General features: G+C 38.8%; 1 protein-coding gene across 1 annotated transcript in view; it reads right to left on the bottom strand.

Annotated features, from left to right (window-relative positions):
• RNF17 (ring finger protein 17) overlaps positions 1–18,034 on the bottom strand; it is a 114,836-nt gene that overhangs the window by 27,411 nt on the left and 69,391 nt on the right. Inside the window, exons 24-27 of the mRNA XM_055089659.1 lie at positions 4,774–4,864; positions 3,423–3,538; positions 1,493–1,782; positions 28–191 (exon numbers count right to left, since the gene is read on the bottom strand). Of these exons, the coding sequence (XP_054945634.1) occupies positions 28–191; positions 1,493–1,782; positions 3,423–3,538; positions 4,774–4,864 (661 nt within the window). The remainder of the gene's footprint in view (positions 1–27; positions 192–1,492; positions 1,783–3,422; positions 3,539–4,773; positions 4,865–18,034) is intronic.

Below are 18,034 nucleotides of genomic sequence, written 5' to 3'. Positions count from 1 at the left end.
ATAGTCACAAAAGAATTTCAGACTCACCCTGATAGTGCCGCCAATGACTTCCATTACTTTGCCTCGATACCACAAGGTATCTGATCCCCTTACTGCACAAGCTTCTCCCTTTCTCCAGAAATAAGGCTCCAAAAGACCAAGGCATTTTAAATTACTTTGAATTTCATTCATCATTTTTATTAGTTCAAATTCTGAAGAAATTATGAAAAATAGAAAGCATTTAGGAAAAATTCCCTACCATTTTCAAATGAAGTCATCGTCAAACTTCAGTAACTTCATCACTTAGATCACATTAAAAGGAATTAAAAATCAGTCCCCACATAATAGAGCTTTAATAAAAATCTAATTTAGTCAATAGCTTCAATATGTTTCGAAACATACTACTGACTAACAACATGCAAATTATTATCCTGATCTATGGTTACAAACGCAAGCATTATTTTGGAAGTGCAAGAATCATTAAAAGCTCTTTGTTATTTGATGCTTAGATACAGCATAGTGCTGTGGGTATAATATTAAAATTCTAATACTGCTACTTCCTGCTAACTGGCTCATTATTTCCACAGTAAATTTATATGCCCATTAACTGATGCCAGAGAGGGCAAGCTCTGGTGTCAGTTCCTATAAGAGTTCTACTACTTTAGTTGCGAGCTCCTGGGCATAAGCCTCAGTCTGTTCTTCTGTGAACTGGGTGTAATAGTGCTAGCCCACATTATCAGTATTGCAGGGGATTGGAAGTAAGGCATCTGGCAACCAGTTCTAGCTATGATTATTTACACACGTCAAGCAAAGTTTCTGGATTAAGTACTGTTGCTAAAGGTCTGAAACACTACTCACTTCTAGAATAGCCAATTACACAGATTTAGTCTGGTTTTCAAATTAAAAAACTATTTAGCAGATCAACACATAAGACAAAAATTTCAACAAATTCGTAGCCCCCATACCCCTATCCGTAGGTGGACTTACTATGAAGCTAACGGAGCTTAAGTCCCGTGAAAGCTAGAGCTGCTGTGAGTCATCAAGTGTCCTGGACACACTCAGGTTGTAGAAAGGAAGCGTTAGTACATAAGCTAAAGACATCTCAGGAAGGACCTGAATCTCAAATGGCCCTGACTCTCCAGTCATTTGTTGTGACTTCTTTTCTCACTTTTAAACAAATATAAACGTTTGTATTCTTTTTTCTTAGAGAGCCTCCAAACTTGTATAACTGGAACCTGTCCCCCCATGCTTACCTTAGGCCCAATGTTTATCCATTCCCGATGTCTCAATAAATGATTTTCATGTGCTAGGCATTGTGCAAAGCACTTTTCATGCATTATTTCATTCAAACCTCACAACAACTCAGTGAAAAAGAGGTTCAGAAAGGTTAAATATCTGCCCAAGGAATTTCAATCCATGTGTATTTTACTAGAGATATTCCCTTCCAATTAAAATTCTCTAGTAGTAAAAGCGACCACTTTTACAGAATATTGCATAATGTGAAAGATCTTACCTGATAATTTAGGTACCACAAATATAGTTCCATCATCACCAATGCAGCTGACTACTGCCTCAAATACTTTCTGGTTAGGAATAGCTGGTGGTTTATAGCATCCAGTGGTTCCTGGTTCTAGAATTTTCTCCTTAAATTCAGACACCTCGTGTTCACTGAGAATATCAGCAGCTTTTTTGTCAGGGTCAGAGTTAATTTTAATACACTTAGTAACCACTGACTCTCCTTGTACCAGTGGGATTTCCAGAGACTTCTGGGATAATGAATGGCTGTTATCTAATTTATTAGTTCTGTAACATGCAAAAAAAGAATATATCTAACCATGAGCAAATAAAAAAATTCTGGGAAAACAATATAAAAAGAATCCTTCAAATATACTTGAAGGATTAGTCTAATTAGTTTAGGATATCCTAGTCTAATTTGTTACATAAAAATGAGCATACTTTAAGTTATAATGAAAATTATTTTAAATTATGCATGAGCTTAATGATAATAAAGCAATATAATTTCACTTAAATGCATTAAATTACTATCCCATATTTACATGCTATTCTCTCTTAAAATCTATTAAGTATATCCCAAGTATCATACAACTAACTAGATGTTATTGGGAGAACAGCTGCTTCAAGCTGATTCTAATTTAGCCCAAAGACAGATCATACATGTGGCAAGTTATCAACATTCCTAAAATGATACAAAGATAATGAGTCCCTTAAAAAATAGTTTTCCCATACTATTCAGATATTAAGTGTTAGTGGTAACATGCTCCATTCATTCATAACTGCTTTACTTCCTGTTATTCCCTTCCAATTAAAAAAACATGCCTATAAAAAACCCTAGAAGGAAATATTAACATTGTTTATGTTAGAAAAATTATGGCAGATTTTTGTTTCTTCCACTTTCCTGTATTTTCTTTCAAAAGGAAATGAGCACTGATAAGATAATAGCTCCATAATCCCTCAACTAACACTGCTCCCTCATCACCCCCAGCCTGGAGGGAGTAGCTTTAGTGCCAGAAAAGTAGAAAAGGACATTAAATTACTGGTAGATATTGTTAGTTAATATAAACTTGCCCAGCATTTTTCACTTTAACATTTCTTTCAGCGAGGAACTGTGCTAGCCTGAAGTCAGTGAATGCAGGACTAGATGCAGAGCCTGGCTGCCTGCAAAGGCCCAGGCAGTGAAGTCAGCATCCACCACACCAGGCCAACTACCTCGGGTTCCGTATTATTTCTGATCTCTCATTCTCCTTCCATTTCATCAAGATTGGGGTCCTGATCCAAATAAGGTAAGGTATAAAAATCTAAGATAAACAAAGAGATCTGGCCATGTATGGTAGAAGGTGACCACTTGGAACATGTATCTGCAATTCTAATATACCTCTACCTCTAGAAGGAAAAAGATAAAAAGAGGAAACTAGGGTTACAGTGATATCCTGATCCTTCTCCCCTTGGACCAAAGGTATTTAAACCCCAAATTTAGTATCTGAAAGGATCTTTACATGTAAATATTGTTCAATTACTTTTTTTGGCTACCCAATTCTACTCATTTGCTACCTATATCACACAAATATATTTTGGTATATACCTACCAGAATTTCCAACATAAAGCTTAAACATTTCTGCCTAAGCAAATGAGGCCAAAGGGTTCAGATCTGGTACCCACTGTGTAATTCTCTTTTCCTTTGGTTTAAAATGTACTGATAAATGCCAGAGCAAAGGGGAAAGTATAAAAGCAAAAATGTCTAGGGATTTAAACATTTAGCAATTCTGAATGAATTTACTTCTAAGCCGGCTCCTCAGGATGTTATAAATCATTTTTAAGAGCAAACAAGAGGCATTCAGGTCTGAGCACACACAGATACGAAAATTTACGCAGGCAAATAAGAAGCCTCCATCACAAAATGATGTTTTAAAAAAATAGTCTATACCTCGTTTCTCTCAAAGCCAAACCCCTTTTAATCAAATATTTGGAAACATCGACACACTCTCCTTCTTCATCTCTGCAGAAAATTTTCACAGGTAATGGCCATGTTGTGTTGTTTTCCTGCAGTGATTTAAGAGCAGAGTAAATATGAGACACAAAAACGCAACTTCGTATAAACATTACACTTTTCACAGGTATTCCCTCCACATTTCTCCATGCCAGAAAGAAAAATTCCCAACCAAGTAATTTTGATATAGGAACATATCAGAGAGAAAACAGCATGGAAGACAGTCAACAGAGAAAGACAGTTGTTTTGTGAAGTCTATCAGGAAGACTTCACTGTCCAGGTGAAAAATACCAAGTGGAGGAGAAAAAAGGACGACTGAAAACTGTCTTCCATCCCAGATCGGGGAGGGAGGAAAACATCCTCAATTACAAGTTCTCTATTCTCCTGAATTCTTTGTAATTAGAGAACTAAAATCTATACTTTCACAGGTGTGCCTTTTTTCTCCTGTGAAAAACCAAAGAAAGAACTACAAAACATATATTCAGTTTTATATGGAATTATAAAAATGGGGAAAGTACACAAAGGAAAAATTAACATGGAAAGAATTACTTACAAGAAAATTCTAATCATTAATGCAATCACATGTATCAAATTAGAAAAAAGTTAAGGAGACCAGGAATATTTCTTAGTGTTCTGAAAGGACATGTCCTATATATGTATCCTCTTCTCAAATCGGCACTCATACAAACACCTTTTATGATGTACAGTTAGTATGATTTCACTAGAAGCCTAACTACCAATTTGTAAAGAATATCAAAGGCTTCAGAACTGCACCCTAGCATACATTACCTTCTGGTTTTTAATATGCAAATTATCAACTCAAGAATATTAGTTTAGAAATGTTTTGATTCACTCATATAATCATTTACAGTACATATCTATTATGAAACAGGCGTTACAGTGTTTTTTATTGGCCAAGTCGTGCGGCTTGCAGGATCTTAGTGTCCCGACCAAGGACAGAACCTGCGCCCCTGGCAGTGAAAGCACGGAGTCCTAACCACTGGACTGCCAGCGAATTCCCAAACAGGCGTGATAACTTGAAGACCAAAAAAAGGTTGCAAAAAAATATCCAAATAGGGAATTCCCTGACGGTCCAGTGGTTAGGGCTCCACGCTTCCACTGCAGGGGGCACAGGTTCGATCCCTGGTCGGGGAACTAAGATCCCACGTGCCACGCAGCCAAAAAAAAAATCCGAAAAGCTTACTATTATTTTCTCAACAAAATAAACGGTCTTGTAGAAAATGTCAATGAAATAACCAGTACACATCTACTGCACCTGTTCACACACCTGTATGATGATGGTTGCTACGGTGCCAGCGAGGTGCGCTGAGAGACAGTCACAGGCTGTCGCTGTCCACTTGTCACTACCACCAGCTGGTCTAAAACAAAAAGTGACAACTTGTTTTATAACAAATAGCATAGGATATAGAAACATAAAAGAACCATCATATACAAATATATTTCAACCAACTACATATGTAGTGAGAAGTCAATTTAAACGTGGCTTTGTATTATTCTCACAATTTTCTTCCCCATTTTCACAGCCTTTTATTCATCCCTCTATTCTAGCTACAGCCCAAATTACATGCTAAGTTATTTATGTACATCTGTTCTGAAGCTACACTGAGAACTCTTAAAAAAGTAGATGTGTTTTAAGTTTTTTAAAGCTATTATATACATTTCATATATGCTAACTACACTATAAACTCAGAGAGCAGGGATAATGTATTGTGTGTTATGTGTACACACATTTGATGCTTGAACAATGTGGGGGTCAGGGGTGCTGACCCCCCGTGCAGTCAGAAACCTGTGTGTAACTTCACAATTGGCCCTGCATCATCTATAGTTCTGCATCCAGATACAACCAACCACGGACATGTAGTGCCATAGTACGTATTTACCATTTACGTATAAGAGGACCCGTGCAGTTCAAACCTGAGTTAAGGGTCATCTGTATAGTATGTGTTGTATGTGTTATGTCCATCACATCTCCACTGCCTAGGATAGTGCCCAGCTCACAGAAGGCATGCCAAAAATATTTAATGGAAATACAAATAGAACAGTCCCTTTGTAATGATGATTTCTCTGCCCAAATATTTTTGGAAGATTTTTTTCTGGAATTTAAAGCTAATATCAATTACTACCCATGAATATTAGTCTCAATTTTTTTAGAAAATTTATTTTTAATATTCATGGTAAAAAGTGTTCAATAAATATTTGACAGATCAATGAAGAGCAGAGTATCAACCTCATCATCTATTTTAGTTTGTGAAGTTGAAACTGAGTGACTTGAGATGTTTCTAACCATCAAATCCTCCCCCAAAGAATAAAGAACTAGTACCACTAAAGAGATTACAAGTAAATACTGCAGGCTCTGAAGGCTCTCTAGAAATGGCTTCTAGGTGTGGACTTTCATTAGAGCTGCCCCATCCTCTGAGTAAATAACCAATGTGGCCAATCTTTTCACATTAAATGGTTTATGTGAATGAACTAAAGAAATCACCTGTGTATGTAGTTTGACCAAATAGGATTTAGTAAAACTATTTATTAAGAAGCCCAAACAGTGTTCCTATGAGCTAAGAAGCTTATATTATCAGTGACGTCTTGAATTAGTTACCGTTTTTTATTTATGATGGTATACAGATAGTATCAGCATACATACATCATCAAGGTTTTCCTATGATTTATTAAGAATACACATTTTAAAATATTAACTTTTGAACATCTGAACGTATTTACAACATTTCAAAAAATCTATGGCATGTATCCATAAAACTGTGTTTCAGTTGAGAAAGATAAAAAAATTCTGGAGATGGACAGTGGTAAAGGTTCCATTACTTAAAGCCATGGAACTGTACACTTAAAAATGATAAATTTTATGTTAATGTATATTTTACCACAATAAAAAGAAATATACAAAAAAGATTTCTCAGAAGGGTAGTAAAGCATAGTGGTTAGAACTCCGGTTCCAGAATCAGAACTTTTATAATCCTAGCTCAACAGTTTGATGTATTACTGTGGATTATTAAATATTTAACCTCTTGAAGACTCAATTTCCTTTTCTTTAAATAATACTTTTTATCTATAGCTCAAAGGTCTGCTGTGATGATTAAGTAAAATAATGCCTGTTAAGGCAATTAATACAGGGTCTAGACATGCTTAAGGTTAGCTATTATTAGACTCTTGAAACGGTGGTATTCCATTACAGTCCATAAGACATAATTCAAAGTGTCAAAAGGAATGCATCCTCTACAAGAGGGGTCCCCAGCCCCCAGGGTGCGGACTGGTCCGCGGTCTGTCAGGAACCGGGCCGCGCGGCAGGAGGTGAGTGGTGGGCAAGCCAGCAAAGTGTCATCTGCCGCCGCCCATTGCTCATGTTACCACCTGAAACGTACACCCCCCCCACCCCATCCATGGAAAAACTGTCTTCCATGAAACCGGTCCCTGGTGCCAAAAAGGTTGGGGACTGCTGCTCTACCATATTGGGTACAATTAAGGGACTGACAGAATTCTGTTCTATCAATGCACAGAGCCTCCACAACAAAGGGTAAAAGGACAGCATCAAGATAGGGCGGAGAGACAGAGACACATTCTCGCCAAGGAAAGACCCACGCCCCAGCTGCAGCGATCCAGAATCGGGGGGACCACAAAGGAGGGAGGATCTGAGCTCCACATGAGGCATGCCAACTGACACTGAGCAGGGCCCTGTAGGGTTCCTGGGCACAAACACTTTGTGTCCCCCAGTTTTTTGATTACAGGAGATACCCTTCACTTGGCATCATGACCTCTAGATCCTGTACAGCACAGAGTCCCCAGAACACCTGGCTTTGAAAACCAATAGGGAATATGACCAGGAAAACTACAGAACTGCAGAGAACATGATGCTGAAAGCCCAGCTTCTCTGTACACTGGTGCCAAACTGAATCCTGGAGACAGAGTTTCGGGTGAAGTAGAAAAGGACAGCTTTATTACTTTGCCAAGCAAAGGGGGAAACAGAGGGCTACTGCCTCGAAAAACTGTGTGTTCCAACTTGGAGAGGATAGTGAGAAGTTTTATAGTAATGGTTCAGGGCTCTCCTGATGGTGCAGTGGTTAAGAATCCACCTGCCAATGCAGGGGACACAGGTTCGAGCCCTGGTCCGGGAAGATCCCACATGCAGTGGAGCAACTAAGCCCGTGCGCCACAGCTACTGAGCCTGCGCTCTAGAGCCCGCGAGCCACAACTACCGAAGCCCACGCGCCTAGAGCCCGTGCTCTGCAACAAGAGAAGCCACGATGAGAAGTCTGTGCACCGCAATGAAGAGTAGCCCCTGCCCGCCGCAACTAGAGAAAAGCCAACATGCAGCAACGAAGACCCGACGCAGCCAAAAAAAATCGTTCAAAGAGGGCATGATCAGCTCACGGACATTCTTCTGATGGGCTGGTGGTGACGTAAGTCAGCGTCAGCATCATCAACCTTCACAGGTTCCAACTGGTCTGGGGTCCACAGGCTTGTGGGCAGCATACCATCATTAATCGTTAACTTCTCCCACCTGGAGGGGGTTTCAGTATCTCCAAAACAGCTCAAAGATATTGTTGTTTATCCACTGATGGGGAAACAAGACCTTGCCCCAAGGCTGCACTACTGTATCTCTTGACTGTTTTTCCCTGGTCTCGCATCCCCTCCCTTCCCTAATTAACAACTGCTTGAATCTGCCCATTGGAACTCAGATCATGGAGGCTGAATGAAAGCTATTTCCTGTAATCAAAGAAATGGGGGACACTGAAAGTCTTTGTGCCCGGGAGCCCCACAGGGCCCTGCTTGGTATTAAACAGAAAAACCTGCCCTTAAAGGGCCTGTGCCCCAACTCACTCAACCTAAAAACAAGTGCAAAAACACCAGATTGAAAAGGGCATGAGCCACACACAGAGGACCCACTTACTACATCTTAAAGCGTCTGCTGGAGAGGGAGAAACCAGCTGGGATGTCCCCTAGGGACCAAGACACTAGCAGGGGCCATTTTTGTGATCTCAGGCTACCTTGCTATCACTAGCACTGAAATTTTCCCTCTAACCTGTTAGCACTAATGGGTCCTGCCCTGCTGAGAGCCCTGCCCACCCGAGCCTCAGCTGGGCCTCACAGCCATGCGAGCAACAGCCCTGCTCACCAGCACCTCACAGCAGCTGCTGCCCTGCCACGACAGGAGGGCCCACAGGGCCCACAGAGGGGACACCCCTTGAGTGCCAGGCTGTGGTGGCCAGGCAGGACTGTACCCCTGAGTCCCACTGAGCATCTCCTAAATAAGACCACTCTTTCAAGACTGGGAGATAGCTGATTTATCTAATACATACGAACAAACAGAGAATGAGGCAAAAAGAGGAGACAGGGGAATATGTTCCAACCAAAAAAACAGATTAAAACCTCAGAAAAAGAACTAAACAAAACAGAGATAAGCAATGGACCTGGTAAAGACTGAAAAGTAATCATCATAAAGATGCTCACCAGGGCTTCCCTGGTGGCGCAGTGGTTCCAAGTCCGCCTGCCGATGCAGGGGACACGGGTTCGCGCCCCGGTCCGGGAGGATCCCGCGTGCCGCGGAGCGGCTGGGCCCGTGAGCCGTGGCCGCTGAGCCTGCGCGTCCGGAGCCTGTGCTCCGCCACGGGAGAGGCCACAACAGTGAGAGGCCCGTGTAGTGCAAAAAAAAAAAAAAAAAAAAAAAGATGCTCACCAAACGCAGGAGAAGAATGGATGAACACCATGAAAACTTCAACAAAGAGACAGAAAATATAAGAAAGAACCAAACAGAAGTTGTAACTGAATGAAAAATGCACTAGAGGGGTTCAACAGCAGACAGAATGAGGACAAAGAGCGAATCAGTAAGCAGAAGACAAAGCAGTGTAACTCACCCAGACAGAGCAGCAAAATGAAAAAAAAAAAGTGAAGATAACTTAAGAAATTTTGGAGCCAACAAGTGGAATAAACATTTGCATTATAGGAGTCCTAGAAGATGAAGACAACAAAGAGAGAAAGAAGGGACCAGAAAAATTATTTGAAGAAATAGTGGCTAAAACTTCCCTAATCTGAGGAAGGAAACAGACACCCAGGTCCAGGAAGCCCAAGAGAGTTCTAATAAGATGAACCCAAAGGATCACATCAAGACACACTATAATTAAAATGGTAAAAGTTAAGGATAAAGAGAAAATCCTAAAAGCAGCAAGAGAAAAACAACTTGTTATGTACACGGGAATCCCCATGAGGCAAAGAGCAGATTTTTCAGCAGCAACTTTAAAGGCCAGAAGGGAGTGGCATGACTATTCAAAGTGCTGAAAGAAAAAAACTTCCAACTAAGAATTCTCTACCCAGCAATGTTTTCATTCAGAATTGAAGGAGAGATTAAGTTTCCCAGATAAGCAAAAGTTAAAGGAGTTGGTCATCACTAAACCAGCCCTACAAGAAATGTTAAAGGGATTTCTTTAAGCTGAAAAGAAATGGCACTAATTAATAATAAGAAAACATACAAAAGTAAAAATCTCACTGAAGATGGTATAACAAAAGTAGTGGATCAATCACTTATAAAGATAGCATGAAGGTTAAAAGATAAAAGTAGTAAAATTAATCAGAAGAAAGCACACACACAGACTGAGAGTGAAGTTATAAAAAAAGATATTCCATGCAAATGGAAATAAAAAGAAAGCTGGAGTAGCTATACTCATATCAGACAAAAGAGACTTTAAAACAAAGATCGTAATGAAAGACAAAGAGCATTACATAATGATAAAGGAGTCAATCCAGCAAGAAGATGTAACATTTATAAATGTATATGCACCCAACAGAGGAGCACCAAAATATATAAAGCAAACATGGACGGACTTAAAGGGAGAAACTGAAAGCAATACTATAAAGGTAAGGGACATTAACACCCCACTTGCATCAATGGATAGATCATCCAGACCAAAACCAGTAAGGAAACAGCAGGTTTAAATAACACGTTAGACCACAAGGACTTAACAGATATATGTACAACATTCCATCCGAAAGCAGCAGAATACACATTCTTCTCAAGTGCACATGTAACATTCTCCAGGGTAGATGACATGTTAGTTTACAAAACAAGTCTCAATAAATTCAAGAAAATGAAATCATATCAAGCATCTTCTCCAACCACAATGGTATGAAACTATAAATCAATCACAAGGGAAAAAAACGGGAAAAATCACAAAAATGTGGAGATTAAACAACATGCTACTGCACACCCAATAGGTCACTGGAGAAATCAAATACCTAGTGACAAATGAAAATAGAAACACAACATACCAATAATCTACAAAACACAGCAAAAGCAGCTCCAAGAGGGAAGTTCATAGCAATTAGGCCTACCTCAAGAAACAAGAAAAATCTCAAATAAACCAACTTTATACCTAAAGGAACTAGAAAAAGAAGAATAAACAAAACCCAAAATTAGTAGCAGGGAGGAAATAATAAAGACCAGAGCAGAAATAAATGAAATAGAGACACCCCCCCCCCCCACAAAACACCCAATAGAAATGGCCAACAAGGGCTTCCCTGGTGGCGCAGTGGTTGAGAATCCACCTGCCGATGCAGGGGACACGGGTTCGTGCCCTGGTCCGGGAAGATCCCACATGCCGTGGAGCAGCTGGGCCCATGAGCCATGGCCACTGAGCCTGTGCGTCCGGAGCCTGTGCTCCGCAACGGGAGAGGCCACAACAGTGAGAGGCCCGCGTGCCACAAAAAGAAAAAAAAAAAAAAAAAGAAAGAAATGGCCAACAAAACTAAGAACTGCCTCTTTGAAAAGATAAGCAAAATCAACAAAACTTTAGCTAGACTCACCAAGGAAAAAAAAAAAGAGAGAAGACTCAAATAAATAAAATCAGAAATGAAAGAGGGGATGTTAACAACTGATACCACAGAAATACAAAGGATCATAAGAGACTATTAACAATTATATGCCAACAAAATGGACAACCTAGGAGAAATGGATAAATTTCTGGAACCACACAATCTTAGCAACTGAATCATGAAGAAACAGAAAATGTGAATAGACTCATTACTAGCAAGGGAATTGAAACAGTAATAAAAAAAAAAAAATCTCCCAACTAACAAAAGCCCAGGAGTAGACAACTTCACTGGTGAATTCTACCAAACATTCAAAGAAAAATGTTTTGAAGAATTCTCAAACTCTTCCAAAAAACCGAAGAGGAGAGAAACCTTCCAAAAACATTTTATGAAGCCAGTATTTCCCTGACACCAAAACCATACAAGGACACCACAAGAAAAGAAAATTGCAGGTCAATATTTCTGATGAACACAAATGCAAAGATCAACAAAATATTATCAAACAATACATTAAAAGGGTCATACATCACGATCAAGTGGATTTATTCCAGCAGTGTAAGGATGGCCCAGCACCCACAAATTAATCGACGTGGTATATACATTAACAGAATGAAGGATAAAACCATATAATCCATCTCAATAGATGCAAAAAAGCATTTGACAAAATTTAACACCCATTTATGATAAAAACTCTCAACAAAGTGGGTATAGAGAGAGTGTATTTCAACATAATAAAGGCCATATATGACAAACCCATAACTAACATCATACTCAATGGTGAGAAGTTGAAAGCTTTTCCTCTAAGATTAGGAACAAGACAAGGATGCCCACTCTCATCACTTCCATTCAACATAGTATTGGAAGTCCTAGAACAAGTAATTCTAAAATTTGTATGGAACCACAAAAGATCCCAAATGTCCAAAACAATCTAGAGAAAGAAGAACAAAGCTGGAGGTATCATGCTCTCTGATTTCAAACTATACTACAAAGCTACAGTAATCAAAACAGTATGGTACTGGCACATGAGCAGACACATAAATCAATGAACATAATAGAGAGTTCAATAATAAACCCACACATATATGGAAAATTATTTTATAACAAGGGAGCAAAGAACATACAATGGAGAAAGGATAGTCTCTTCAATAAATGGTGCTGGGAAAACTGAACAGCCACATGAAAAAGACCACTAGACCACTATCTTAAGCACAAAAATTAACCCCAAAAGAATTAAAGACTTGAATGTAAGAAATGAACCATAATATTCCTAGAAGAAACCATAGGCAGTATCCTCACTAACCTCAGGCTTAGCAATATTTCTGTGGATCTGACTCCAAAGGCAAGGGAAACTAAATCAACAAATGGGACTGCATCAAACTAAAAAGCTTCTGCACAGCAAAGGAAACCACCATCAAAATGAAAAGGCAACCTACTGAATGAGAGAAGATATTCTGCAAATCAAGTATCCAATAAGGTGTTAATATCCAAAATTATAAAGAACTTATACAACTCAACAACAAAAACCCCCAAACAGCCTGATTAAAAAATGGGCAGAGGATTTGAATAGACATTTTTCCAAAGAAGACATACAGATGGCCAACAAATATATGAAAAGACGTTCAACATCAGTAATTATTAAGAAAATGCAAATCAAAACCACAAGAAGGTATCACCTCACACCTGTTAGAATGCCTATTATCGAAAAGACAACCAATAAAAAGGGTAGGCAAAGATGTGGAGAAAAGGGAACCTTCCTGCACTGTTGGTGGGAATGTAAATTGGTACAGCACTATTGGAAAACAGTATGGAGGTTCCTCAAAAAAATAACTACTATATAACCCAGCTATTCCACTTTTGGGTCATCACCAGAAGAACCTGAAAACACTAATTGAAAAAGGTATCTGCACCCCTATGTGGACTGCAGCACTATTTACAACAGCCAAGATATGGAAGCAACCTAAGGGTCCATAAAATGGAATAATGGATAAAGGAGATGTGATATACGCACAATTGAATACTAATCAGCCATAAAAAAAAAAATGCAATCTTGACATTTCTGACAACATGGATGAACCCTGAAGATATTATGCTAAATGAAATAAGTCAGACTGACAAAGACAAATACCATATGATTTCGTTCATATGTCGAATCTGAAAGAACCAACAAACAAAAGAAAAACAAACTCATACATACAGAAATCATATTAGGGGTTACCAGAGGGGAAGGGAGTTAGGAGATGGGTGCAAAGGGTGCAGGGTGTCAATTATAACGGTGATGGATGGTAACTAGGCTTGTGGTGTGATCACTTTGCAGTGAATATAAATGTCAAATTATAATACTGTACACCTGAAACTTATATAATAAAAAATATCTGGTGAATTCACCTTTAAAAATTTTCAATTTGTTTTTCAATTATAGTTTTCAAACACATTCAAAAGCAGAGAGAATATAATAAATCTCATCTATCATTCAGCTTTGACAATTGTCAATACATGACCAAATTCTATTTCATCATATTCCCATGTATTCACTCCCATCCCTGATTATTTACTTTTGTAATATTTATTTATATATGTATGTATGTATGTATGCATGTATGAGTTGGGTCTTCGTTGCTGCACACGGGCTTTCTCTAGTTGCAGCGAGTGGGGGCTACTCTTTGTTGTGGTGCACAGGCTTCTCATTGCGATGGCTTCTCTTGTTGCAGAGCACGGGTAGTTGTTGCATGTGGGCTCAGTAGTTTTTTGTGGCTCACGGGCTCTAGAGCACAGGCTCAGTAGTTGTGGTACACGGGCTTAGTTGCTCCGCAGCATGTGGGATCTTCCAGGACCAGGAATCGAACCCATGTCCCTTGCATTGGCAGGCGGATTCTTAACCACTGTGCCACCAGGGAAGCCCCTGATTATTTTTAAGTCCCAGATTTAACATTATTTCATTTGAAAAGATTTTAGTTTGCATTTCCAAAACTAAATCTTTTTAAACAAACACAACCACAGTACTGTTGTCACATTAAAAATTAATAATTTCTTAAGATCAACTATTCAGATGGTGTTCATTTTTTTCCCGATGTTTCAAAACAGTCTGAATTGGTAAGGTAAACGAAATCCATACTTCATGAATGGGCAATATGTATCTTTAGTGCCCCTTCCATCTCTTTCCCTTGTAATTTTCTGTTGAATAAACAGAGTTGGTTTGCAGTTTCAATGGTCTGAATTTAGCTGACTGCATTCTCATGGTGTTCAACATGTTCATCTGTCTCTTGTATTTCCTTTAAATTCATAGTTAGGTCTAGAGTCTTGATCAGATTCAGGTTCGCATATTTCTTTTTTCAGAAATACTATTCAGAGATGGTGCTGTGTACTTCCCTCAGGAGGTACATAATGTCTGATTCTCTTTTTGTTATGTTAGCAGTCACCAACAATTATGTCTAGATCCCTTAGTATATAAGGGTTGTAAAATGGTGGTATCCCAATGATATCACTCCTCCTTTGTTAGAAGGAATGCTTGTAAAGAACAACTTTCCCTTATCACCTAATTGATTATCTCGAGATATAGATTGTACAGGAAAAACAAGTGCTCATTTCCCTTATTTACCAATTTTCAGAATAATGAACTGGTTCCCTAGAATCCTCTAAAAGTGATCAACAATGTTTTTTTTAATCACTTTATGAATTTAGAGACTTAAACATATCAAATGCTTTGATACAACATAATAATCATCCTACTGCTGTTCAAACTGTCCCATCTTTGGTCAGTGGAAGTTTATTCAGGTTGGCTACTAAGTCCTTTTGTCATAATCTATCTATCCATCCATCTATCTATTTATTTATAGCTTTCTTGCTTTTGGCTAGGTCAAGATATTCTAGGCTCACACTGTGTATTTCCTGCCCAAGACCTGGAATCAGACATTTTCCCAAAGAGCACTAAATTCTTTTAGTGGGAAATGGTATTTGGAGACCACAATTTCTGCACCAGCATGGCTCATTGCTACTGGGTCCTTCATGTTACAAGGCTAAATAACATATATTTTTTATAATTAAAATACCTTATCAGTTTCTACTGATACTTTGAATTCAAAATCAGGAGTACAAGGTAAATCAACCTTAATCTTCTGTTTCTACCCTCTAACAACCACACCTGTTCTTAATGATATGTACATAATTACTATTTTGAATTATCCCACAATAAACACACAACAGTTTCAATAACACTACAACCAACTTTGGGATTAATAAAAATAGCTGACTTGGGGGGGGCAGTTATTTCTTGTCCTTAGGATACGTTTTGGTAAGCGTGTACAGTCAACTTATTGTGTTTTATAAAGTCACTTGAAAAAGTTCCTCTCTGAGAGGCTATACCACCACTACATACAGTTAATTTCATTTTACTTACTATTTTTACTGATTTGTCTGCATAAAATATTAATATTGTTCTAATGTTAAATCGATATTGTTAGTAACCTCTTCTCTTTTCTCCAACTTATTTGAAGTACTTACTCCTAGTTAATACCAATGTGACAACAGGAAGTTGATTCAACTTCTCACATATACTCTCCTTTCTCCCTCCATTCTTTGAAATTGTGGCTGATCTACTTTACATTCTATACCGTTTCCCTAATAACGATCATTTAATCTTGGTTCTTTTGGTAAAATAAATGTAATGCTCACCACAGTCCTTAATATCAAAATCTCTCTTGTTGGTGACCTAAAACTTGTTCTCTTACAGGGACCGTTCCTGGAAACAATATTCCCTGAGTGATGAAATCAGTATTCTGTGGTCTATATATCAATACCTGAAAGTCAGTTGGCTGGATATAAAACCCACAGCTTGCCATTTTCTTTTGAGTATTTTTAGAATGTTACTGTCTTACCTTCTGGCATAAAGCATTGGTGATGACAATGTTATTTTATATCTCTCGCGAATCAATGATTTTACTAGATAATCTCTCAGTGTTGGCATTCCTGAACCGATTTTCCAAGATAGGCAGTGTGCCTTTTCAATGTATTTTTTAAAGTAGTCTTTTATTTTAGGGACACTTTTTTTGAATTGGGTTTTTAGTATTTGTTTTGATCTATTTTTTTTAGTCTTGTTCTTTGACATTCCTATTACATGTATATTAGGTCTCTGTCTACTTTAGATCTCTTTTGTTTTCTTTTAAGTCCTTTGGATTTTTAATTTTTTAATTAAAAAGATCTGCCCTCCTTTTGATCTTGTATTTTTGTTTTAAACATTTATTTATTTAAATTAATTTATTTACTTATTTATTTTTGGCTGCGTTGGCTCTTCCTTGCTGCACGCAGGCTTTCTCTAGTTGCAGTGAGCGGGGGCTGCTCTGTTGCGGTGTGCAGGCTTCTCACTGCAGTGGCTTCTCTCGTTGCGGAGCATGGGCTCTAGGCACGCAGGCTTCAGTAGTCGTGGCACGCGGACTCAGTAGTCGTGGCTTGCGGGCTCTAGAATGCAGGCTCAGTAGTTGTGGCGCGCAGGCTTAGTTGCTCTGCACCATGTGGGATCTTCCCGGACCAGGGACAGAACCCGTGCCCCCTGCATTGGCAGCTGGATTCTTAACCACTGTGCCACCAGGGAAGTCCCTTGTATTTCTCTTTAAGACATTTTCTATTACTTATTTGCTTTGTGTTTTTTCTAGTTTAGTCTACATTCTGATACGATTTTCTTTTCCTTCCTGAGTGCTATCATCTCTTTTCAAATCTTCCTTTTTCTGTAATCAATCTTATTTGAGTTTTTCTAATTCTATTTTATGTTGTTCTTCATAGTGTCTATCATTTTCTAAATTTTTTAGTTTACTTTGAAATATTACTGTTTTGTAAGTCTGTCTTTTTCATGGATTCCATTGCCTCTAGGGATATTATTTGGCTCCTAATTCTCTTTTCTCATAATAATTTGTAAGGAGTTCGACTGTAATCCTTTCTTTCACTAATGTTTTAAGTGAAGTAAAATTTCCTGTACTTCAGGAGAAGGGGGGGATCACAACTGCTTTCCGAGCTTCATGGCTCTGGAAACTCTGACTTGTGTCATTCTCCCAAAGTGACAGACAACATGGCTTCATATCTTGCTCTCTACTTTTATCTGCATCTTTTCTTTCCTTTGCCCCACTGTCTGCCTTGTTCAAATCAGGCTCTCTTCCCAGCAGATTCTCCTGTCTGGGGGTCCTGGAAGAGAGCTTGTATGGCTAAGAAGGCTTCAGTACCATGAAACACCGGCCTGTCACAGAGCTCTCACATTCAACTACAAAGAGCACCCTGCATCTCAGTTTTGGTTGCTGTTCTCAAGTTGGCCCGCGTGCTCCAGTGAAATGCTGTTGCCAATTCCTATTTTCAGACCTGTGAGGACTCCAGGCAGCTTTCCCTCTCCATCCTCCCCCACAAGTGTGACACCACAGGGTCTGGTTTGTGGAGCACCCCACCTGCTTGTGTTACCTACTTTCGTTGTAGATGTTGACCATGCAGTCTGCAGATCTGCGTCCATGTTTATGTGTTTATGGTAGGATTCTAGCAGACTCTACAACTATGCCTTGCCATTTCCCAGAATCCTAATTCACTCTTTCTGGTAATTTACACATTTTTAGCTTTCCATGCAATTCTAAGCTTATGAAATACCTTTTACTTCTACCTGCCTGTGTGCCTCAAGGGTTTTTTTTGTTTTTTTTAACAGTTTGAACTCTTTCTAGATAACACCAAAGTTTATGTGCTTCATATAT

Source organism: Physeter macrocephalus, chromosome 13 (genome assembly GCF_002837175.3).
Source record: "Physeter macrocephalus isolate SW-GA chromosome 13, ASM283717v5, whole genome shotgun sequence".
Lineage (NCBI taxonomy): Eukaryota > Metazoa > Chordata > Mammalia > Artiodactyla > Physeteridae > Physeter > Physeter macrocephalus.
This window is presented reverse-complemented; position numbering and strand designations above follow the sequence as displayed.